This window comes from Nerophis ophidion, linkage group LG26 (assembly GCF_033978795.1).
Source record: "Nerophis ophidion isolate RoL-2023_Sa linkage group LG26, RoL_Noph_v1.0, whole genome shotgun sequence".
Lineage (NCBI taxonomy): Eukaryota > Metazoa > Chordata > Actinopteri > Syngnathiformes > Syngnathidae > Nerophis > Nerophis ophidion.
The window spans coordinates 3,068,416-3,093,819 of NC_084636.1; the positions used below are offsets into that span (position 1 = coordinate 3,068,416).

General features: G+C 42.2%; 1 protein-coding gene across 1 annotated transcript in view; it reads right to left on the minus strand.

Annotated features, from left to right (window-relative positions):
• szt2 (SZT2 subunit of KICSTOR complex) overlaps window positions 1–24,946 on the minus strand; it is a 222,500-nt gene extending 197,554 nt beyond the window's left edge. The window contains exons 1-11 of the mRNA XM_061887771.1: window positions 24,706–24,946; window positions 21,610–21,735; window positions 17,202–17,375; window positions 16,972–17,142; window positions 16,770–16,898; window positions 14,320–14,482; window positions 7,331–7,437; window positions 2,693–2,903; window positions 2,463–2,633; window positions 2,173–2,404; window positions 1,981–2,110 (exon numbers count right to left, since the gene is read on the minus strand). Coding sequence (XP_061743755.1) covers window positions 1,981–2,110; window positions 2,173–2,404; window positions 2,463–2,633; window positions 2,693–2,903; window positions 7,331–7,437; window positions 14,320–14,482; window positions 16,770–16,898; window positions 16,972–17,142; window positions 17,202–17,375; window positions 21,610–21,735; window positions 24,706–24,909 — 1,818 coding nt within the window. The 5' untranslated portion in view covers window positions 24,910–24,946. The remainder of the gene's footprint in view (window positions 1–1,980; window positions 2,111–2,172; window positions 2,405–2,462; window positions 2,634–2,692; window positions 2,904–7,330; window positions 7,438–14,319; window positions 14,483–16,769; window positions 16,899–16,971; window positions 17,143–17,201; window positions 17,376–21,609; window positions 21,736–24,705) is intronic.
• Between the last annotated feature and the right edge of the window lie 458 nt (window positions 24,947–25,404).

Here is a 25,404-nt window from a genome sequence, read left to right on the forward strand (position 1 = left end):
AAAACCTCCTTCCATCAGTGAGAGCTTTGAATGGTTGACCAAATACTTATTTTCCACCATCATTTACAAATAAATTCTTTAAAATTCCTACAATGTGAATTCCTGGATTTTTTTTTCACATTCTGTCTCTCACAGTTGAAGTGTACCTATGATGAAAATTACAGACCTCTGTCATCATTTTAAGTGGGAGAACTTGCACAATCGCTGGCTGACTAAATACTTCTTTGCCCCACTGTATGTATGTTTATTCCCTTCCTTATTATGCATTTATGGCCGGTGCGACTTATACTCCGGAGCGACTTATATATGTTTTTCCCTTCTTTATTATCCATTTATGACCGGTGCGACTTATATTAGGTCTTTCCCTTCTTTATTCTGCATTTTTGGCCGGTGCGATGTATACTCCAGAGCAGGGGTAGGGAACCTATGGCTCGCGAGCCAGATGTGGCTCCTTTGATGACTGCATTTGGCTCTCGAATAAATCTGAGCTGATATTGCTTAACACGATAAGTAATGAATAATTCCACTTAAAAATAACGTTCAAAATATAAAACATGCTCATGCATTTTTGATCCATCCATCCGTTTCCTACCGCACCTGTTCAAGAAGTTGCGTTAAAGGTAAGAAGTTATTTATTTATTATTGGTTAGTGTGGGGCTTGCCCTCCTGGGGGTTCTTCAGACCACCAAGCACCGACATGAGAGCCTGTTTCAGGGTTACAATATTATTTTATGTTTTTAATTAGTCTCTCAGTTGCTTTTCAGCAATTGTCTTTTTCACTTTCGTTCTCGCTCGCGCTCTGGCTCCACCCCCAGCCCCAGCCCCAACCCCGTCTCTCCTCCTGGCTGCTGCTTATAACACAGCGACAGATGATTAGATAACAAGGCCCAGGCGGGCCATCTACACACCTGTCACTGATTTCAAGGCCGATCCTGGCAACACCCCGCTTTGCTGCAGGCCCGCAGGCCACGCCCCCTCCACATTTAGCTTCAGAATAACAATGTTATTACAAATAATAAGAGACCTATTATACTCTAGAAATGTTGGTCTTACTTAAAAATGCACGCGTTTAGTTGTGTTCAGTGTTAAAAAAATATTATGTGGCTCTTAAGAAAATACATTCTAAAATATTTGGCTTCTTGGCTCTTTCAGTCAAATAGGTTCCCGACCCCTGCTCCAGAGGGACTTATATATGTTTTTCCCCTTCTTTATTATGCATTTATGATCGGTGCGACTTATACTCCGGAGCGACTTATATATGTTTTTCCCTTCTTTATTATCCATTTATGACCGGAGCGACGTATACTCCGGAGCGATTTATAATCCGAAAAATACGGTATATGTTTTTCCTACTTTATTATGCATTTTTGGCTGGTGGGACGTATACTCCGGAGCGTCTTATTCATGTTTTTCCCCTTCTTTATTATGCAATTATGACCGGTGCGACCTATACTCCGCAGCGATTTATATATGTTTTTTCCCTTCTTTATTATGCAATTATGACCGGTGCGACCTATACTCTGGAGCGATTTATCTGTTCCTTCCCTTCTTTATTATGCATTTATGGCCGGTGCGACCTATACTCCGGAGCGATTTATATATGTTTTTCCCTTCTTTATTATGCAATTATGGCCGGTGCGACCTATACTCCGCAGCGATTTATATATGTTTTTTCCCTTCTTTATTATGCAATTATGACCGGTGCGACCTATACTCCGGAGCGATTTATCTGTTTCTTCCCTTCTTTATTATGCATTTATGGCCGGTGCGACCTATACTCCGGAGCGACTTATAATCCAAAAAATATGGTATGCGGAGCACCTCCACATTAGCGACACAACCGCAGGCCAGCACAAACACATTGCAACCCTCCGGGAGACGCTGATCACCTGTCAATCACAATCACGCCTGAAATCATCGATCTCGGCATCTAATGAGAGTTCAAGGTGACGACTGACCAACATGCAGCGTCTACGTTACCGGAGTCGTGGAGCCAGGAGGGATGTAGAAGAGTGGAACTCCGTTTTTGGTGCTCTCCGGAATCGTGTAGTTCTCAGGTATGGAGTTGAAGGACTGCAGGTGCACCAACATCTGATCCGTTTGGTTGATGCTGAGGGGAACAAGGACAAGGTTATCCCGCGGCTTCGTCTCCGGTGTTGGACGCCGCCGTACCTCTGCAGCGTGTTCCAGAAGCGGCGGATGACGGAGGTGCGGTAGGGACTGGTGATGGGCTTCCTCTGCGTGCAGCTGATGTCGTGCAGGATGTCGTAGCTGCCCTCCATGGTGACCTCCACGCGGGTGCTGCGCTTGCCGGGGTCCAGCGGCCAGGAGGAGGCCGCCAAGTACTCGATGTGCATGTTGTGTTTCCACAGCAGCACCAGCTTCACCTCCAGCTGGGTGCCGCCTGAAATAAAGCCAACACGTAAAGACTCGGACCTCTTTTTTTTTTCCCCCGCTCTGACCTTTCGTGAGACTTATCTCCCGGATGGTGTAGCCCTCCCTCAGCCGCACCGACACCACGCTGATCAAATGAGCGTGGACTTCCTTCTCCGTGTGCTTCTTCCTCCTCATGACCAGCGCCGGGTTTCCGCTGGCGGACACCAGGTGCTCGTTGAACAGCTTGTGCTGGGAAACTACAAAAACGTCTCCTTTTTTAGGTACTGTCGACTCCTCGGCCGTGTTATGGTCTCACCGCAGAAGGACTCGGAGTTCATGGACTCGGGGGTCTTGAGGAAGGAGTAGGTCAGGAAGGCCTTGTGGTAGGCGTTCATCTCCTGGCAGTCCCGGCCCGGTTGAGGACAGCTGGGGAGGTAGGAGCCAAAGGTGGCCATCGAGATGAACTTCATGAGCTCCACGTTGGGGATGTAGCCAAAGCTGCAGTCGTAGGAGTAGGCCCCGCCCACCTGGAGAGAAGAAAGACGGCGTCTTTTGTCAGGGCCGTGGAGGGTGTGTCAGTCCATCACCAGCCAGGCATTGAAAAAAAAAGACTTATTTATTACAGATGTTAATATCGGAAACTATCTGTATCGGTTTCAACCTCCCGATTTTCCCGGGAGACACCCAAATTTCAATGCCCTTATTTCTTTTTTTTTTCAATCCAATCAATCCAATCCACTTTATTTATATAGCACATTTAAACAACAATAACGTTTCCAAAGTGCTGCACAGCCATGTTAAAACCAATATTACGATCAACAAATGACTGAATAAAACAAAAAATAAATAAAAATAAAACCAATAAAAACAATATAAAACAAATATGATTAAAGACTATTTTAAAGGGTAAAATCAATTAAAACAATAAAATAAAAATCAAAGTGTATAAAAAACACAGAGGACAGAGGACCACACAACTCACGTAGTGTTAAAAGCCAAAGAATAAAAGTGGGTTTTAAGATGAGACTTAAAACACTCCACTGTGGAAGCAGTTTGAACATGGAGGGGCAGAGTGTTCCAGAGCTTAGGGCCGACCACAGAGAAGGCCCTGTCTCCCCTGGTCTTAAGTCTGGTCTTGGGCACCACAGCAGGAATGTATATTTGGATGAGGTCCGAGATATATTGAGGTGCCAGTCCATGTAAAGATTTAAAAACAAACAGCAATGTTTTAAAATCAATTCTAAAATGAACAGGGAGCCAGTGCAAACTCTGAAGAATTGGGGTTATATGCTGGCGTTTCCTAGCCCCTGTTAAAAGTCCTGCTGCCGTGTTCTGGACTACTGCAACCGGGAGAGAGCTTTTTGACTAATGCCAGCATAAAGTGCATTGCAGTAGTCCAGGCCACTTGAAATAAAAGCATGCACCACTTGTTGAAAAAGGTTAAAAGATAAAAACAGTTTAACCTTTACTAAAAGACAAAGGTGATAAAAACACGATTTTAAAACGCCATTGACTTGTTTGTCTAGTTTAAAATGGCTGTCTATAGTGACGCCAAGGCTGGTGACTTTGGGACACACATCATTTTGCAATAGTCCCAAGTCAGTGAGGGCCGGACCAAAAACAAAAATTTCCGTTTTTCCCTCATTCATTATCAAAAAATTCTGGGCTAACCAAGCCTTGACGTCACATAGACAGTTAAGAAGGGGTGTTTTTTTCTTCCTTGTCGTGAAAAAGGGAGGTTTTTGTGGTTGGTGCACTAACTGTAAGTGTATATTGTGTTTTTTATGTTGATTTAATAAAAAAAAATAAAAAATACATATATATATATATTTTTTTTTTGTCAAATAAAAATGAATGAAAATTCTTCTGCGGCCCGGTACCAATCGGGCCCGGTGGTTGGGGACCACTGCCTTCAAGGCACTGCCTTTAGCATCCTCTATAACCTGCCGTCACGTCCACTTTTCCTCCATACAAACAGCGTGCCGGCCCAGTCTCGTAATATATGCAGCTTTTACACACACAAGTGAGCGTCCCGGAAGAGTTAGTGCTGCAAGGGGTTCTGGGTATTTGTTCTGTTGTGTTGACGTTGTGTTACGGTACGGATGTTCTCCCAAAATGTGTTTGTCATTCTTGTTTGGTGTGGGTTCACAGTGTGGTGCATATTTGTAACAGTGTTAAAGTTGTTCATACGGCCACCCTTAGTGTGACCTGTATGGCTGTTGACCAAGTATGCCTTACATTCACTCGTGTGTGTGTGTGTGTGTGTGTGTGTGTGTGTGTGTGTGTGTGTGTGAAAAGCCGTAGATATTATGTGATTGGGCCGGCACGCAAAGGCAGTGCCTTTAAGGTTTCTCCCTACGTCCGTGTAGCGGCGTTTTAAAAAGTCATACATTTTACTTTTTGAAACCGCTAATTTCCGATATCACATTTTAAAGCATTTTTTGGCCGATAATATCAGCAGTCCGATATTATCGGACATATCTAGTCCTCAGCTATGATTCCGGCTGATATCGTATCAGATTAATATCAGTACCGACCAATACTCAAGGCTCTAATATCAGTATCGTATCGGACTTCTTTTCACTGGCGTTTGAGAGCGCTATAAATCTTGACTGACCTGAAAAAAATGACCGACAGGAAGGCCTGAAACACTTTTTCTTTCAACAGACTCTCGCGCCGTCAAAACTCTAAAAACCGACTGCACAGTTGCTGTCTTCACAATAAAAGCGCTGCTTCATCCTGCCTGCGCTAACAAAATAAGTCTCAGAAAGCCAGCGCACGCCTATGTATTTCTTGTAAAGTGTATAAAAAGGAGTATTGAAGCTGGACAAACTTTCATGTGGTGTTGGACAGGAAAGGAGGACTTTTTTTCTTCCTTCATTTGAAAATGTGGAGGTTAACATCACTACTGTCTGATTCCAATCAATGCAAGTCATCACAATCATACCTACTTATATTCTTGTCTTCATGAGAGAAACATGCTTGTATTATCATTAAACATATTTCACTTGCTAACCTCTCTTTTATGAATAGATGAATATAAATGATATATATCAGGGGTCGGCAACCCAAAATGTTGAAAGAGCCATATTGGACCAATAAAACAAAAACAAATCTGTCTGGAGGCGCAAAAAATTAAAAGCCATATTACATACAGATAGTGTGTCATGACATATAAATTGAATTAAGAGGGCTTAAAGGAAACTAAATGAGCTAAAAAATAGCTACAAATGAGGCATAATAATGCAATATGTACATACAGCTAGCCTAAATAGCATGTTAGCATCGATTAGCTTGCAGTCATGCAGTGACCAAATATGTCTGATTAGCACTACACTCAAGTCAATAACATCAACAAAACTCACCTTTGTGCATTCTGGACTAACCGCATTCTGGACTAGCTGCAACTGGGAGAGAGCTTTTTGGCTAATGACAGCATAAAGTGCATTGCGGCGCCGTTTTGTCCTAGTAATTTTGGCGGTCTTTGAACTCACCATAGTTTGTTTACATGTATAACTTTCTCCGACTTTCTAGGACGTGCTTTATGCCACTTCTTTTTCTGTCTCATTTTGTCCACCAAACTTTTAACGCTGTGCATGAGACTTAAAACACTCCACTGTGGAAACACTTTGAACATGGAGGGGCAGAGTGTTCCAGAGCTTAGGGCCAAGGGAGACAGGGCCTTCTCTGTGGTCGGCCCTAAGCTCTGGAACACTCTGCCCCTCCATGTTCAAAGTGTTTCCACAGTGGAGTGTTTTAAGTCTCATGCACAGCGTTAAAAGTTTGGTGGACAAAATGAGACAGAAAAAGAAGTGGCATAAAGCACGTCCTAGAAAGTCGGAGAAAGTTATACATGTAAACAAACTATGGTGAGTTCAAAGAACGCCAAAATTACTAGGACAAAACGGCGCTGCAATGCACTTTATGCTGGCATTAGTCAAAAAGCTCTCTCCCGGTTGCAGTTAGTCCAGAAGGCGGCAGCAGGACTTTTAACAGGGGCCAGGAAACGCCAGCATATAACCCCAATTCTTCAGAGTTTGCATTGGCTCCCTGTTCATTTTAGAATTGATTTTAAAACATTGCTGTTTGTTTTTATATCTTTACATGGACTGGCACCTCAGTATATCTCGGACCTCATCCAAATTTACATTCCTGCGCGCGCTCTGAGGTCCGAGAGCCAGTTCCAGCTCGTGGTGCCCAAGACCAGATTAAGACCAAGGGAGACAGGGCCTTCTCTGTGGTCGGCCCTAAGCTCTGGAACATTCTGCCGCTCCATGTTCAAACTGCTTCCACAGTGGAGTGTTTTAAGTCTCATCTTGAAACCCACTTTTATTCTTTGGCTTTTAACACTACGTGAGTTGTGTGGTCCTCTGTTCTCTGTTGTCCTCTGTGTTTTTTATACACTTTGATTTCTATTTTATTGTTTTAATTGATTTTACCCTTTAAAATAGTCTTTAATCATATTTGTTTTATATTGTATTATATAGCGTTAAAAGTTTGGTGGACAAAATGAGACAGAAAAAGAAGTGGCATAAAGCACGTCCTAGAAAGTCAGAGAAAGTTATACATGTAAACAAACTACGCTGAGTTCAAAGACCGCCAAAATTAGTAGGACAAAACGGCGCTCGCCAAATACTGAAATCAGTGAATCATGTTTAATATAAACAGTGTGCTTTATAACAATTAGGGAGGTCTCTGTCATGTTTGTCCTACAGAAATCATATTAAAAACAAAAAATGTTTTTTCCCCCCCATCATTTCCATTTTTCATATATTTTTGAAAAAGCTCCAGAGAGCCACTAGGGTGGCGCTAAAGAGAAGCATTCGGTTCTAGAGCCACGAGTTGCCGACCCCTGGTATATATAACTGAGGTAAATCCCCGCCACTTGGCACATTGGAAGGCCTGCTGACAAAGTGTGGCCACCCCTGGTGTGAAAAGAGGTGTGTGTGAGAACCTGCACAAAGGAGCAGGCGATGGTTCCACTCCGCAGCTGGTTCAGAAGCGTTTCGCACACGACAACATCGGGGACGCTCATCACGCCGTCGGTGATGATGATGATGCCTGGGACACAAAGTAAGCCATTCAAGTTAAAGTTAAAGTACCAATGATTGTCTCACACAGGTAAGACAATCAGGTGTGGCGAAATTATTCCCTGCATTTGACCCATCACTTTTGATCACCCCCTGGGAGGTGAGGGGAGCAGTGAGCAGCAGCGGTGGCCGCGCCCGGGAATCATTTTTAGTGATTTAACCCCCAATTCCAACCCTTGATGCTGAGTGCCAAGCAGGGAGGTAATGGCTCCCATTTGTATAGTCTTTGGTAATAATACACTATAAAAACTTTGGTATGACTAGAATAAATGTGAGTATATTAGAGAGGCACGGATCGGCAATTATTTCATCCGCAACCGCATCACAAAAGTCGTCATCCACCCGAACCAACATTTTATCAAAGCCACACCCACCCGCCCGTTGTTATATATCTAATATAGAGGATGCAAGGCATCAGTGAGGTTAGAAAGTGTAACTCCCCCCAAATAGCACAGACACAATGGCTTTCTTGAACTGATTTATTTGAAGGCTTCCTTTCCCTTCAAATCCACCGTGAAAACTGTAATAAATAAAGCACGTTACAAACGTAAAAATAAAAACATGTACAGAATGTGGATCAAACATTTTACCAAGTAAAATACCAACAAATGACAAACAAATACCTCGTAGGCCATACCCGGAAGTAACTTCCTTACATCCCTCGACAGACCAAACGAGACACTTCAAAATAAAAGTATGCACACATCCTGTTTCAAAGAGTGCTGCTTGTTCTACCGAGGATGTCGTAGTGGTTTGTGCAGCCCTTTGAGACATTAGTGATTTAGGGCTAAATAAGTAACCATTGATTGATTGTTTTTCATATGTGGGTAACAACATTGAACTATTTATAAATGGTTGATTTCTATAGGCTAGTAAGGTAAAGTGTTGTACCTGACAAGTTTGGGCTACCTTAATTCTGCAGCCTTCATCAGAGGTGTCACGTGATGTTAGCGTGACGTCGTCTGTGACGTGTTATATGGATTGTACCATCAAGTGTTGTCAGCCTTCATCAGAGGTGTCACGTGACGTTAGCGTGACGTGTCATATGGATTGTACCATCAAGTGTTGTCAGGTACAACACTTTACCTTACTAGCCTATAGAAATCAACCACTTATAAATACAAGTCAGTAGGCTGAATGAACCTCTTCAACATAACATTTAACTATGTGTATATATATTTCCCAATGGTTCAACCGCCACCCGCCCAAATCAATTTTTTCGTCATGTCACCCGCCCGACCCGCGGTTTATCCGCAGACTCGGCGGATGAGACCACAAACCGCGCATCTCTAGTGTATATGTATATATATATATATATATATATATATATATATATATATATATATATATATATATATATATATATATATATATATATATCCATCCATCCATCCATTTTCTACCGCTTATTCTCCTTTCGGGGTCGCAGGGGGCGCTGGCGCCTATCTCAGCTACAATCGGGCGGAAGGCGGGGTACACCCTGGACAAGTCGCCACCTCATCGCAGGGCCAACACAGATAGACAGACAACATTCACACTCACATTCACACACTAGGGCCAATTTAGTGTTGCCAATCAACCTATCCCCAGGTGCATGTCTTTGGAAGTGGGAGGAAGCCGGAGTACCCGGAGGGAACCCACGCAGTCACGGAGAGAACATGCAAACTCCACACAGAAAGATCCCGAGCCTGGATTTGAACCCAGGACTGCAGGACCTTCGTATTGTGAGGCAGACGCACTAACCCCTCTGCCACCGTGAAGCCCACTATATATATATATATATATATATATATATATATATATATATAAATAAAATGTGTAAAATTGTCTGTTCTTTTTTACGTATGCTGCACGAAACCATATCTTTAGATTCTACTGTATAAAACTGGCAGCTCAGTCAGCACAATTTTACCGTAATATTGGCATTTTCTTTATTTTTTTATTACAGAATATAAAATAAAAAAATACATGGAATTAAATTGAGTGCCAAATTTATATGGCGATTTCAAAAGGCCACGGCCCCCTGACACCCCTTCTTAACTGTCTATGCGACGTCAAGGCTTGGTTAGCCCAGAATTTTTTAATAATGAATGAGGGAAAAACGGAAATTTTAGTTTTTGGTCCGGCCCTCACTGACTTGGGACCATTGCAAAATTATGTGTGTCCCAAAGTCACCAGCCTTGGCGTCACTATAGACAGCCATTTTAAACTAGACAAACAAGTCAATGGCGTTTTAAAATCGTGTTTTTATCACCTTCGTCTTTTAGTAAAGGTTAAACCGTTTTTATCTTTTAACCTTTTTGAAGAAGTGGTGCATGCTTTTATTTCAAGTGGCCTGGACTACTGCAATGCACTTTATGCTGGCATTAGCCAAAAAGCTCTCTCCCGGTTGCAGTTAGTCCAGAACCCGGCAGCAGGACTTTTAACAGGGCCAGGAAACGCCAGCATATAACCCCAATTCTTCAGAGTTTGCACTGGCTCCCTGTTCATTTTACAATTGATTTTAAAACATTGCTGTTTGTTTTTAAATCTTTACATGGACTGGCACCTCAATATATCTCGGACCTCATCCAAATTTACATTCCTGCGCGCGCTCTGAGGTCCGAGAGCCAGTTCCAGCTCGTGGTGCCCAAGACCAGACTTAAGACCAGGGGAGACAGGGCCTTCTCTGTGGTCGGCCCTAAGCTCTGGAACACTCTGCCCCTCCATGTCCAAACTTCTTCCACAGTGGAGTGTTTTAAGTCTCATCTTAAAACCCACTTTTATTCTTTGGCTTTTAACACTACGTGAGTTGTGTGGTCCTCTGTCCTCTGTTGTCCTCTGTGTTTTTTATACACTTTGATTTCTATTTTACTGTTTTAATTGATTTTACCCTTTAAATAAATGATAAATGGGTTGTACTTGTATAGCGCTTGTCTACCTTCAAGGTACTCAAAGCGCTTTGACACTACTTCCACATTTACCCATTCACACACACATTCACACACTGATGGAGGGAGCTGCCATGCAAGGCGCCAACCAGCACCCATCAGGAGCAAGGGTGAAGTGTCTTGCTCAGGACACAACGGACGTGACGAGGTTGGTTCTAGGTGGGATTTGAACCCGTGCCCCTCGGGTTGCGCACGGCCATTCTCCCCACTGCGCCATATTTGTTTTTATATTGTTTTTTTTATATGGGTTTTATATTTATTTATTTTTTGTTTTTATTCAGTCATTGGTGGAGCATAATATAGTTTTTTTAATATTGTTTTTAACATGGCTGTGCAGCACTTCGGAAATGTTATTGTTGTTTAAATGTGCCATATAAATAAAGTGGATTCGATTGGATTATAATGGAAAAACGGTACCACTGTTTTTTTAAGGTAAAAATCCATGCAAGTTTTTTATACTGTTAAAACTACAGTTGTTGAGTTTTATAGTGTATTGTTACACTGTATTGAAAGTGGAAATTACTGTAAAAATGTTACATGAACAGTTTGTTGGATTACTCGCTTTGAAATCATAAGTTAAGCAGATATTTAAGTATGTATCTTAATTTGAAAGTGAGGGGACAAGCTATGATAATGACTGAGAATAAGTCCAAAAGGTGGACTATAAACGAGACCAACACCCTAATCAAATTGAAGACAAAGTTTGTTGACACTGTCATAAAAGTAGCTATGGCGATGGAATGTCTCCCAAGGTTTTCTGAGACCTAAATCTGTTACAAAATGAAGCATCTCAAGCGCCTGAGACCTTCAAGACCTGGGGCCGTATTTATCAAGCTTCTTAGAGTTACTCCTAAGAAGTCTGCTAAGAGTTGACTAATGAGTAAAGAAATTCTTCGCTGAAAGCTGCACTTAAAAGTGAGTTATCAAGCGTCTTACTCACACTTTCAGCGAAGTGTATGACTCAATCTTAAGGGGGAACATTATCACAATTTCAAAAGGGTTGAAAACAATAAAAATCAGTTCCCAGTGGCATGTTGTATTTTTTTGAAGTTTTTTTCAAAATTTTACCGGTCTCCGAATATCCCTACAAAAAGCTTTAAAGTGCTTGATTTTCGCTATTTGCGATGCGACCATCCATTTCCCTGTGACGTCACACAGTGCTGGCAATGTAAACAAACAATGGCGAATACCACAGCAAGATATAGCGACATTAGCTCGGATTCAGACTCGGATTCCAGCGGATTAAGCGATTCAACAGATTACGCATGTATTGAAACGGATGGTTGGAGTATGAAAGTATTGAAGAAGAAACTGAAGCTATTGAGCGAATAGCTATTGACGCTATTCACAGCCATAGCATGGCCGAATAGCTGCGTTAGCATCGCCGGTAAAACGATCAGGACTTTCGCATCTTGTGAAACAGGAGCAACTTAAATCCGTCGATTGGTAAGTGTTTGTTTCGCATTAAATGAGGGTGGAAGGAAACGTAATATAGTTGCAAATGCATCTGGAGGTTATCCATACATCTCTGTGCCATGTCTGCTTTAGCACCGCCGGTAAGTAGCATCGATTAGCTGGCAGTCAACATCAACAAAACTCACCTTTGTGATTTCTGTGACTTTATCGTCACAAATGCATCTGCAGGTTATCGATACATCTCTGTGCCATGTCTGCTTTAGCACTGCCGGTAAATAGCATGTTAGCGTCGATTAGCATAGCATGTTAGCATCGATTAACTGGAAGTCACGCCGCGACCAAATAATATCTGATTAGCACATAAGTCAACATCAACAAAACCCACCTTTGTGATTTTGTTGACTTTATCGTTGCAAATGCATCTGCAGGTTATCCATACATCTCTGTGCCATGTCTGTCATCGCCGGTAAAATGTGAGCCACTTTGGCACATTCAATGGGGGTCTGGCGGCAGACACTTTGGCATCTTCGGGCCAGTGGTGCAACTTGAATCCCTCCCTGTTAGTGTTGTTACACCCTCCGACAACACACCCACGAGGCATGACGTCTCCAAGGTTCCAAAAAATAGTCGAAAAAACGGAAAATAACAGAGCTGAGACCCGGTGTTTGTAATGTGTTGAAAATGAAAATAGCGCCTGTGTTACCTCGGAGACGTCACGTTCTGACGTCATCGCAAAAAGAGCGATAAACAGAAAGGCGTTTAATTCGCCAAAATTCACCCATTTAGAGTTCAGAAATCGGTTCAAAAAATATATGGTCTTTTTTCTGCACCATCAAGGTATATATTGACGCTTACATAGGTCTGCTGATAATGTTCCTCTTTAAGTGTCACACTCAGAGCTGAATGACGACATTACTATGTGCCGTAAACGGAATTTTAGGTGACGTCATTTCTGTGTCCATAGAAATGACCAATCACGGAAGGGAATCCCTTGTCTAAGAATAAAAAAATCCATCCATCCATCCATCGATTTTCTACAGCTTATTCCCTTTTGGGGTCGCTGGCGCCTATCTCAGCTACAATCGGGCGGAAGGCGGGGTACACCCTGGACAAGTCGCCACCTCATCACAGGGCCAACACAGATAGACAGACAACATTCCCACTCACATTCACACATTAGGGCCAATTTAGTGTTGCCAATCAACCTATCCCCAGGTGCATGTCTTTGGAGGTGGGAGAGGGCCGGAGTACCCGGAGGGAACCCACGCAGTCACGGGGAGAACATGCAAACTCCACACAGAAAGATCCCGCGCCTGGATTTGAACCCAGGACTGCAGGAGCTTCGTATTATGAGGCAGACGCACTAACCCCTCTGCCACCGTGAAGCCCAGAATAAAGAAATATCTTAGAAATATTTAAGTGGACAATGGGAGTGTATATTTTGACAATAAACTATAAAATAATACAACACAAACAAACAATATTGGCAATCAATCAAAAATAAATGTTTCCTTTTCTTTCCAATTCATTATTTAGGCAACTAATTAAATTTGTGGTGAGATATGGAAGCATTGTGATGAGCTTTAGTTGTGCTGTGAAAGCTCTGCTGCGTGATGCTGATGAGATCCATCCATCCATCCATTTTCTACCGCTTATTCCCTTTCGGGGTCGCGGGGGGCGCTGGCGCCTATCTCAGCTACAATCTGATGAGATGACGCCCCTTATTAAATCTGTGACAAAAATAATACCCGCTCTATCGAAACGATACCGTTTGATCAGCTGCTCGTCACCAAACAAAGCCAGGACATCCTTCCGCTCCCTGAACCTTGGCGCACGTCTCTCTGGCCTCAGTGCCAACCCCCGCTGGCAACTCCTAACCACTTAGGACACCTCTGAAGGTCTCTTAAATATCGTGGAGAGTAGGAGTGATTCTTAGACTTAAGAAAGTTGATAAATGGCTTTTATTCTTAAGTTAGAGAGGACTACATTTTGCAAATTCTCAGGACTTAAATGTAAAACGGCACTCTAAGACACTTGATAAATACGGCCCCTGACCTAAGTATTGAATCAGACCTAAGACCTAACCTGGGTGAAGGATCTCAGGCTAAAACAACAGTCGCAGTCGATCTGGTAGGCAACTTATAATACCGGGTTCAGGAAGACACCTGGAACAAGTAGTAAAGAAATGTTTCTCAGAAGAGCGGTTAGACTTCAAGTGTGGAAGAGAGCCATCGCCCTGCGGTTAAAGAATCAGAAAAGACGGTTCATTTAAGGACTAAATTGCTATAATATACATGTTTCACCTACCCTAAGATTTTTTTGTTCAAATAAAAACAAGAATGGCATTTTTTTGTGGTCCCCTTTATGTAGAAAAGAATCAAAATACATTTTGATACCGGTACCAAAATATTGGTATTGAGACAACCCTAGTGCTGACACTACTTTACTGGTTTATATCATGAGTCCAGAACAGTCCCCCTTTCAAGTTGCGTCCAAAGCAAACGTACCTGCACTGGAGTTGGGGGGCAGCAGCTGCAGGGCTAGGATGCCTTGGCGCACCATGCTGACCAGTCCCATGTCCGCTGACACCATGGAGACGCCCTGCCGCCTTTGAGGCTGCTCATCCAGGTTGTTGCTCTGAAGACCTCCGCTTTGGCTCGACTCGCCGCTCTAAAAGCAGAGAAATTGTACTCAAGTAAGAGTACTGTTACTTGAGAGATTTATTACTCAAGTAAAAGTAAGGAGTAGTCACCCAAATATTTACTTGAGTAAAATAAATAGTATGTTGTGGAAAAAACTACTCAAGTGCTGAGTAACTGATGAGTAACCTGTTCCTTTAATGATTACGGCAACAAATAATGCACAAAAACATAAAAATAGCAACAAGCAAATTCAGAGCCAGGAATATCTCTTAAGCAACTAAAACAATAATATATATTAAATAGTAATACATTAAAATAAAAAAAAATTAAGGCAAATTGAGCCACAATAACTTAACAGCACCATAGGCTCAGTAGGCATTCATTGATTGATTGAAACTTGTATTAGTAGATAACACAGTACAGTACATATTCCGTATAATTGACCACTAAATGTTAACACCCCAATAAGTTTTTCAACATGAATCAATTACTTAAATGACCAAGTCGAGGTGATCTACCTCATGAATACATATACACACACATATCATATATATACATATATACAGTATATAATTTATATTTATTTATTTTGCCGTTTTTGTTGACATGTTAAAGGTGTTTTAATGAATATACATGCATGTTTAACATATAGATTCCTATCTTTAATGAAGACAAGAATATAAGTTGGTGTATTACCTGATTCTGATGACTTGCATTGATTGGAATCAGACAGTATATTACTGATAACGTCCACGTTTTGCCGTATTAGACAGAAAAGTTCCTCTTTTCTTTCTAATACCACATGAAAGTTGTTGGTTTTTGGCATCTTATTTGTCCAGCTTCCACATTGGTTTTTATACACTTTACAAGAAATACATTGGCGGCAAACTCCGTAGCTTGCTAGCTTGTTTGCGCTGGCTTTCGAAGACTCTTATTTAGTTAGCGCAGGCGCGATGGAGCGGCACTTTTATTGTGAAGACAGGAACTGTGCGATCAGTCTTTAGGCTTTTGATGGGAAGTACGGTTGAAATAAAAAGTAGCTTTTTTCCTTTACACTTCTGATTGATTGATTAAAACTTTTATTAGTAGATAACACACCTTTCTGTTTATCGCTCTTTTAGCGATGACGTCAGAACGTGACGTCACCGAGGTACTACAGCCGCCATTTTCATTTTCACATTACAAACACCGGGTCTCAGCTCTGTTATTTTCCGTTTTTTCGACTATTTTTTGGAACCTTGGAGACATCATGCCTGGTGGGTGTGTTGTCGGAGGGTGTAACAACACTAACAGGGAGGGATTCAAGTTGCACCACTGGCAAGAAATCTGCCGCCAGACCCCCATTGAATGTACCAGAGTGTCTTCACATTTGACCGGCGATGCTAAGACAGACATGGCACAGAGATGTATGGATAACCTGCAGATGCATTTGCAACCATTAAGTCAACGAAATCACAAAGGTGAGTTTTGTTGATGTTGTTGACTTATGTGCTAATCAGACATATTTGGTCACGGCATGACTGCCAGCTAATCGATGCTAACGTGCTATTTACGCTAGCTGTATGTACATTTGAAACTAGATACCCACATTTAATGCGAAACAAACACTTACCAATCGACGGATTTAAGTTGCTCCAGTGTCACAAGATGCGAAAGTCCTGATCGTTTGGTCCGCACATTTTACCGGCGATGCTAATAAAGCAGCCATGCTATGGGCCACTTCATTAGGTACACCCATGCTATGACCGAATAGCTACTCGCTCAATAGCTTCAATTTCTTCTTCAATTTCGTTTTCGCTATCTGCCTCCATACTCCGACCATCTGTTTCAATACATGCGTAATCTGTTGAATCGCTTAAGCCGCTGAAATCCGAGTTTGAATCCGAGCTAATGTCACTATATCTTGCTGTGGTAACCGCCATGTTGTTTGTATTGGCAGCACTGTATGACGTCACAGGGAAATGGACAGTCGCATCGCAAATAGTGAAAATCAAGAACTTTAAAGCTTTTTTTAGGGATATTCCGGGAGGTGTAACATTTTGAAAAAAACTTTGAAAAATAAAACAAACCACTGGGAACTGTTTTTTCTTGTTTTTAACCCTTTTCAAATTGTGAAAATGTTCCCCTTTAATTATGAGCTCTGATTAAAAAAAACATTTCAAAATGTTCCTTTAAACCACAATTTAAAAGCAATGCCTGATTTCCAATTAGTATTTTTTTGTATATTTTGGTTAGTTTTCAATGATGTCAGTGATTCTTGTGAGTGTTTCCTTGTGTGGTATAAGACTGTGCTCGTGTGCATGCGGTTTACGTACAGCTGGCACCTCAGGCTGCTGATTGAGGGCGTCTGCAATGTTGCTCTCCACCGCTTTCAGCTGCTGGTAGATGTAGTGCAGGAACTCGCCGAGGTCCGTCCGGTCCAGCTGACAGCCCTGCACCAAAACCTGCACGTGCACAACCAGGTCAACTTTGAGGACCAAACAAAACAACAAAAGTTTAAAAAAAAAATACAAAGACCTGATGGGAGGCGAGGCCAAAAATGGAGGAGTACACCAAGATAGTGATGAAAATCTTTGGCTTGAAGAGCTGATGTGTTCCAGGGACCTCGAAGGGCTGCACCAGGCCGGCCAGACATCGCGACAAGGCGTGAAAAACCTCGTCGAAAATCATCTCCCCTGTGCTGTCGTCCTGGGAATCCACACAGAGTCAAGCTTTGCACCTTTTTCAGGTCCCTGGGCAGAACTTACCACGATCCCTGTGGAGGGGCTGAGGTCCAGCTCGATGATGAAGCGGTACCTGCGGGCCAGGAAGGTGGCCCGGGAGGAGGGCATCAGCATGGAGGGCCGCGTGGCGCTGGGGACGTCTTGCTGCCATCCTTTGGGTAAAATGCTCAGCAGGTCTAACTCGTTGTCAGAGTTGAGCTGTGAGTCAAAGGCGGGAACAAATGCTTCATGTTTTTGCTTCTCTCTAATGGCAATAGAGCACATGGCTCCGCCTACTTTTTGTCATCGGTCGAGGCTGAGGATGGGTACCAAACTTGCTACTTTTTTTTGGAAGTGAAGTGAATTATATTTATATAGCGCTTTTCTCAAGTGACTCAAAGCGCTTAACATAGTGAAACCCAATATCTAAGTTACATTTAAACCAGTGTGGGTGGCACTGGGAGCAGGTGGGTAAAGTGTCTTGCCCAAGGAAACAACGGCAGTGACTAGGATGGCACAAGTGGGAATCGAACCTGCAACCCTCAAGTTGCTGGCAAGGCCACTCTACCAACCGAGCTATGCCGTCCCACAACCGGCCAAATCCTACCGAACACCGATTCACGTAAAATCTAATGGCGCCATGTTACGGTACCTGGGTTGCACTTCAGCGATCACTCCAGCAGCACTGAGAGCTTACTTGGTCAAACTGACTCTAGGTAAAGAATTTAACTCACAAAAACTCTCAAATGCCAGTAAAGTAAGACTCCACTTTTCACAAAAATGCGCTAGCTTGATGCTAATATACATTGGCTTTGCTATTGACGTTCTACTGATTAGCATTAGCCGTTATATTTTTTTTATGTCAACACCATCCATCCATCCATCCATTTTTTACCGCTTATTCCCTTTTGGGGTCGCAGGGGGCGCTGGCGCCTATCTCAGCTACAATCGGGCGGAAGGCGGTGTACACCCTGGACAAGTCGCCACCTTATCGCAGGGCCAACACAGATAGACAGACAACATTCACACACTAGGGACCATTCCAACACTATTACATATTGTTATGAAGGGGTCTGTTACTACATTATATATATATATATATATACATACATACATACGTACATACTGTACATACATACATACATATATATATATACTTGCAGTGTGTAAATTGTACATATTACATATTGTTGTGAAGGTGTCTGTTACTACATTATAAATAAACTTGGAGTGTGTATATTGTACAAAAGCCATGAGCAGTGAAGTTGTCAGGTTGTGTAAATGTTAAATAAAAAGAGAATACAACAAATTATTTTCAACTTATATTCAATTGAATAGACTGCAAAGACAAGATACTTAACGTTCAAACTAGTAAACTGTTTTTGTTTTGTTTTTTTTACAAATTTTAGCTCATTTGGAATTTGATGCCTGCAACATGTTCCAAAAAAGCTGGCACAAGTGGCAAAAAAGAGTGAGAAAGTTGAGGAATGCTCATCAAAGACTTATTTGGAACATCCCACAGGTGAGCAGGCTAATTGGGAACAGGTGGGTGCCATGATTGGCTATAAAAACAACTTCCATTAAATGCTCGCTCATTCACAAACGAGAACGGGGCGAGGGTCACCACTTTGTCAACAAATGCCTGAGCAAATTGTTTAGGAACAACATTTCTCAAGCAGCTATTGCAAGGATTGTGGTGAACAAGGGGATGGGTCAAAGGCAGAGGACAAATTTCACCCCACTTAGTGTGTTTGACAATCACTGGTACTTTACTTTAACTTAACTTGACATTGTCTTGCTAAAATAAGCAGGGGCGTCCATGATAACGTTGCTTGGATGGAAACATATGTTGCTCCAAAAGCTGCATGGACCTTTCAGCATTAATGGTACCTTCACAGATGTGTAAGTTACCCATGCCTTGGCCACTAATACACACCCATACCAACACACATGCTGCCTTTTACACAGTCCAGATGGTTCTTTTCCTCTTTGGTCTGGAGGACAAGACGTCCACAGTTTCCAAAATCAATTTGATTGAGACCACAGAACACTTTTCCACTTTTCATTAGTCCATTTTAGATGAGTTCAGGCCCAGCGAAGCCGGTGGCATTTCTGGGTGTTGTTGACAAATGGCTTTGGTTTTGCATAGTAGAGATTTAACTTGCACTTACAGATGTAGCGACCAACTGTAGTTACTGATAGTGGTTTTCTGAAGTGTTCCTGAGCCCACGTGGCGATATCCTTTACAGACTGATGCGGCTTTTTTTATGCAGTACCGCCTGAGGCAGGGGTAGGGAACCTATGGCTCTATAGCCAGATGTGGCTCTTTTGATGACTGCATCTGGCTCTCAGATAAATCCGAGCTGACACTGCTTAACACGCTAGGTAATGAATAATTCCGCTTGTAATCACAGTGTTAAAAGTAACGTTCAAAATATAAAACATTCTTGTGCATTTTAATCCATCCATCCGTTTCCTACTGCACCTGTTCAAGAAGTTGCGTTAATGGAAAAAAGTTATTTATTTATTATTGATTCGTGTGGGGCTTGCCCTCCTGGGGGTTCTTCGGACCCCCAAGCACCGACATGAGAGCCTGTTTCGGGGTTACAATGTTGTTTTATTTTTCAATAAGTCTCCAGTTGCTTTCCAGCAATGGTCTTTTTCTCTTTCGTTCTCGCTCGCGCTCTGGCTCCAGCCCCAACCCCCTCTCTCCTCATGGCTGCTGCTTATAACATAGCGACAGGTGATTAGATAACACTACGCACCTGTCGCTGATTTCGAGGCAGGTCCTGGCACACCCCGCTTCGCTGCAGGCCCGCAGGCCACCCCCACCCTCCACAGTTAGCTTCAGAATAACAGTGTTTTTACAGAGAATAACAGACTTATTATACCCTAGAAACCCCTTCCAACCCGCACCAAGCCAGCGTGGAAGGTGTAGGCTAATAACCAGCATGAAAAGTACGCCAAATGGCAGAAACATGCTGAGGCTTTCGTCCAGCAGTGGACCGACAACGGCTGATGATGATGATACCCTACAAATGTTGGTTTTACTTTAAAATGCACATGATTAGTTGTGTTCAGTGTAAAAAAAATATTATTATTAATGGCTCTTACGGAAATACATTTTAAAATATTTGGCTTCTTGGCTCTCTCAGGCAAAAAGGTTCCCGACCCCTGGCCTGAGGGATCAAAGGTGCGTAATATCATGGCTTACGTGCAGTGATTTCTCCAGATTCTCCCAACCTTTTGATGATATTACGGAGCGTAGACGGTGAAATCCCTAAATTCCTTGCAATAGCTGCTCGAGAAATGTTGTTCTTAAACAATTTGCTCAGGCATTTGTTGACAAAGTGGTGACCCTCGCCCCGTCCTTGTTTGTGAATGAGTGAGCATTTCACACAAGCTGCTTTTATAGCCAATCATGGCACCCACCTGTTCCCAATTAGCCTGTTCACCTGTGGGATGTTCCAAATAAGTCTTTGATGAGCATTCCTCAACTTTGTCACTCTTTTTTTGCCACTTGTGCCAGCTTTTTTGGAACATGTTGCAGGCATCACATTCCAAATGAGCTAATACTTGCACAAAATAAAGTTGTCTTTGCAGTCTTTTCAATTGAATATAAGTTGAAAAGGATTTGCAAATCATTGTATTCTCTTTTTATTTACCATTGACACAAGGTGACAACTTCACTGCTTGTGTAGTACAGGGACCATTTAATGAATGAATTGAACTAGGGATGCACCGATTAATCGGTAACCGAATATATTCGGCCGAATATGGCAAAAAAAGCCACATTCGGCCATCGGTGGAATGAGTTAAAAACAAGGCCGAATAGTGGCGTGTGACGCAATTTTTTGACGCGGTGACGCAATCAACCAACGTGCAGTGACGTGGTGATATGTTGTGTACCTGTATAAGTGTATGAGGTTACAAGCACGCACTTAATTGAGATTTAGTGAGGCCTCTGTTTACATTATTAGCCTGTTGTGTAGGCTACCTGTATAAGTGTATGAGGTTACAAGCACACACTTAATTGAGATTTACTTAAGCCTTCTGTTTACATTATTAGCATATCTACTGTGGCTAAGCAGACTTTTGCCAAAAGGACAATCATTCATTTGTTGTGGGTTTATCCACTTTAATGCACTTAACTTTTTTTTGGAATGCATGTTTTATTTGAAGGCCTAATATAAATGAAAAGCTGTGCTTTTTTTTGAAAAGCAAAGACTAGTGGAATATTAAAAAAATGTCAATATTCAATAAAAAAATACTTCATTTGAAAAACATGTCTAAATATTTATTCTAGGCTATTTATGCAATATTAAAAAAATGTGAAAAACTGCATTCATTATTCGGCCAAGCGTTTAAATTTTATTCAGCTTCGGCCACAAATTTTCATTTCGGTGCATCCCTAAATTGAACACGTAACATAAACAGAAGGACGCAAACTCACCAGCTCAGGCTTGGAGGCGGGCCAGATGACTTGGTTGAGTTTACCCAGGAACCAGGCCAGGCGCACGTTCCTGGAGATGCGGTACTCCTCCTTCATCAGCAGGTAGATGTGGTCGGCCTCCTCCACCTGAGGGAACACACACGCTCAGCACGGGAACTTTGAATAGCTGCAAAGTCGCGGAGGAGCTTGCAGCTGAGGCTCCTGAGAAAGCGGAAGACGTTTCTGCAGAGGCCGGACCTTACAAGCAGCTCAAGACCGGACTTCACCCAGGTTGCTAGAGGCTTTTAAATCTCAAGTTAAAACACACTTGTTTAAACTGGCTCCAACACACAATTACACACAAGTGTTGTTTTTTTTAATTGTTTTAAAGGCCTACTGAAATGAGATGTTCTTATTTAAAGGGGGATAGCAGGTCCATTCTATGTGTCATACTTGATCATTTCGCCATATTGCCATATTTTTGCTGAAAGGATTTAGTAGAGAACATCCACGATAAAGTTCGCAACTTTTGGTCGCTAATAAAAAAAGCCTTGCCTGTACCGGAAGTAGCAGACGATGTGCGCGTGACGTCACTGGTTGTGGAGCTCCTCACATCTGAACATTGTTTACAATCATGGCCACCAGCAGCTAGAGCGATTCGGACCGAGAAAGCGATGATTTCCCCATTAATTTTAGCGAGGATGAAAGATTTGTGGATGAGGAAAGTGAGAGTGAAGGACTAGAAAAAAAGACTATACAGAGGGAGCGATTCAGATGTTATTAGACAAATTTACAAGGATAATTCTGGAAAATCCCTTATCTGCTTATTGTGTTACTGGTGTTTTAGTGAGATTATATGTTTGTACCTATACAACCTGAAGGTCCGCCCTGCACCTCTCTTCAGCACCAACCGACGGGTGGTAGCAATGCCCATCTCTGCCCTTCCAAACACGATCTTTCGAAATGATCGCTGCATAATACACTGTACTTTGTGTGTGTGGTCCAATCCAACCGTGTTCGCTTGACCGCTCTGTTCCATAGTAGAGCTTCACCGTCATCTTTCGGGAATGTAAACAATGAAACCCTGGCTGCGTTTGTGTTGCTAAAGGCGGCCGCAATGCACCGCTTCCCACCAACAGCTTTCTTCTTTGACGTCTCCATTATTCATTGAACAAATTGCAAAAGATTCAGCAACACAAATGTCCAGAATACTATGGAATTATGCGATGGAAAGAGACGACTTATAGCTGGGAACGGTGCTGGAACAAAATGTCCTCTACAATGCGTGACGTCACGCGCACGCGTCGTCATACCCTGACGTTTTAGTATGATACTTCCGCGCGAACTTTAAAATTGCAATTTAGTAAACTAAACAAGCCGACGGGTGGTGGCGATGCCCATCTCTGCCCTTTGCAGGCGACCCTCTTCCAAACATGATCTTTCGAAATGATCGCTGCATAATACACTGTACTTTGTGTGTGTGGTCCAATCCAACAATGTTCGCTTGACCGCTCTGTTCCATAGTAAAGCTTGACTGTCATCTTTCAGGAATGTAAAAAATGAAACACCGGCTGCGTTTGTGTTGCTAAAGGCGGCCGCAATACACCACTTCCCACCTACAGCTTTCTTCTTTGACGTCTCCATTATTAATTGAACACATTTTTGGTCGCTAATAAAAAAGCCTTGCCTGTACCAGAAGTAGCAGACGATGTGCGCGTGACGTCACGGGTTGTGGAGCTCCTCACATCTGAACATTGTTCACAATCATGGCCACCAGCAGCGAGAGCGATTCGGATCGAGAAAGCGACGATTTCGCCATAAATTTGAGCGAGAATGAAAGATTTGTGGATGAGGAAAGTGAGAGTGAAGGACTAGAAAAAAAGACTATACAGAGGGAGCGATTCAGATGTTATTAGACAAATTTACTAGGATAATTCTGGAAAATCCCTTATCTGCTTATTGTGTTACTGGTGTTTTAGTGAGATTATATGTTTGTACCTGTACAACCTGAAGGTCCGCCCTGCACCTTTCTTCAGCACCAATCGACGGGTGGTAGCAATGCCCATCTCTGCCCTTCCAAACACGATCTTTCGAAATGATCGCTGCATAATACACTGTGCTTTGTGTGTGTGGTCCAATCCAATCGTGTTCGCTTGACCGCTCTGTTCCATAGTAGAGCTTCACCGTCATCTTTCGGGAATGTAAACAATGAAACCCTGGCTGCGTTTGTATTGCTAAAGGCGGCCGCTATACACCGCTTCCCACCTACAGCTTTCTTCTTTGACGTCTCCATTATTAATTGAACAAATTGAAAAAGATTCAGCAACACAAATGTCCAGAATACTGTGGAATTATGCGATGAAAACAGACGACTTATAGCTGTGAACGGTGCTGGAACAAAATATCCTCTACAATGCATGACGTCACGCGCACGCGTTATCATACCCCGACATTTTAGCATGATACTTCCGCGCGAAATTTAAAATTGCAATTTAGTAAACTAAAGCGGCCGTATTGGCATGTGTTGCAATGTTAATATTTCATCATTGATATATAAACTATCAGACTGTGTGGTCGCTAGTAGTGGCTTTCAGTAGGCCTTCAAGCTGTACATCAAGCAAGAATGGGAAAGAATTCCACTTCCAAAATGTGTCTCCTCAGTTCCCAAACCTTTACTGAGTGTTGTTAAAAGGAAAGGCCATGTAACACACTGGTAAAAATGCCTTTTTTTTTGCAATGCGTTGCTGCCATTACATTCTAACTTCATGATTATAATAAAAAAAACTTAGTTTCTCAGTGTGAAGATGAAATATCTTGTCTTTGCAGTCTATTCAATTGAATATAAGTTGAAAAAGGTTTGTTGTATTTTCTTTTTATTTACCTTTTACACAACTTGACTGTGTTTGGGGTTTTACATGTGCAGTCGACGAGCCACCTTATTACTTTAACAGACAATAAATGAACTTTTAAGGAACTTTTTCAACAATGCTGTAACTGCCCTACAGACTATTAGTATTATTATTATATTTATATATATATAAAAATATATATAATAGTTTCATGGTTACACCAGCACTACTTTTAGCGGCGTAAACATGATTGTTGTTGCGACGGTACCTCATGGTCCTGTCTCTCCGCCATGCCCTGCGTCTCATAAGGGCTGCAGGGATGTAGTCGGCCCTGAAACAGCAGACTTTGAGAGAATTCAAACTGCAGACTTGGAGAAGATTTTCTCCCAAAAGAAGAATTTTGGTCGTCCTGTTTGTCATGTAGCTTCAGTCTTGTGGGCCGCCTCTTCCTCGCATCTCTTGACGCCAGCATGGAAGAGCGCCCCTCACCGCACCTCCGCCACCGTGCGGTTTGGAGTGGAACAAAGGCTTTTAGCTTTTTTTTTTTTTTTTACTTTTATTTATAAATTTCCTCATTTACAAACAGACGAGAAACAATCATCAAAATAAGTGCAAAAACGGTAAAAAACAAAAAACAGTACAAAATAAAATGTATCTGTTTATCTGGAGAAATCTAAATCCATCAAAGGAAAATAGCCCCAAATACAATTTATGGCAATATTTTTTGTTTTGAAATCTGCGATATGTAATTTAAAAAAATCGAAAAGTGGCCCTAATTTGAATGTAAGGTTCCAAATACATTCTAGCCAGTGTCACAAACCTACCATGAATTGATTAACGTGGACCCCGACTTAAACAAGTTGAAAAACTTATTGGGGAGCCAATATACTAATAAAAGTTTCAATCAATCAACCAATAGTAATCATCCCTGCTTTTACTTTGAAAATAAGCTTCCGGTGTCCGTAGA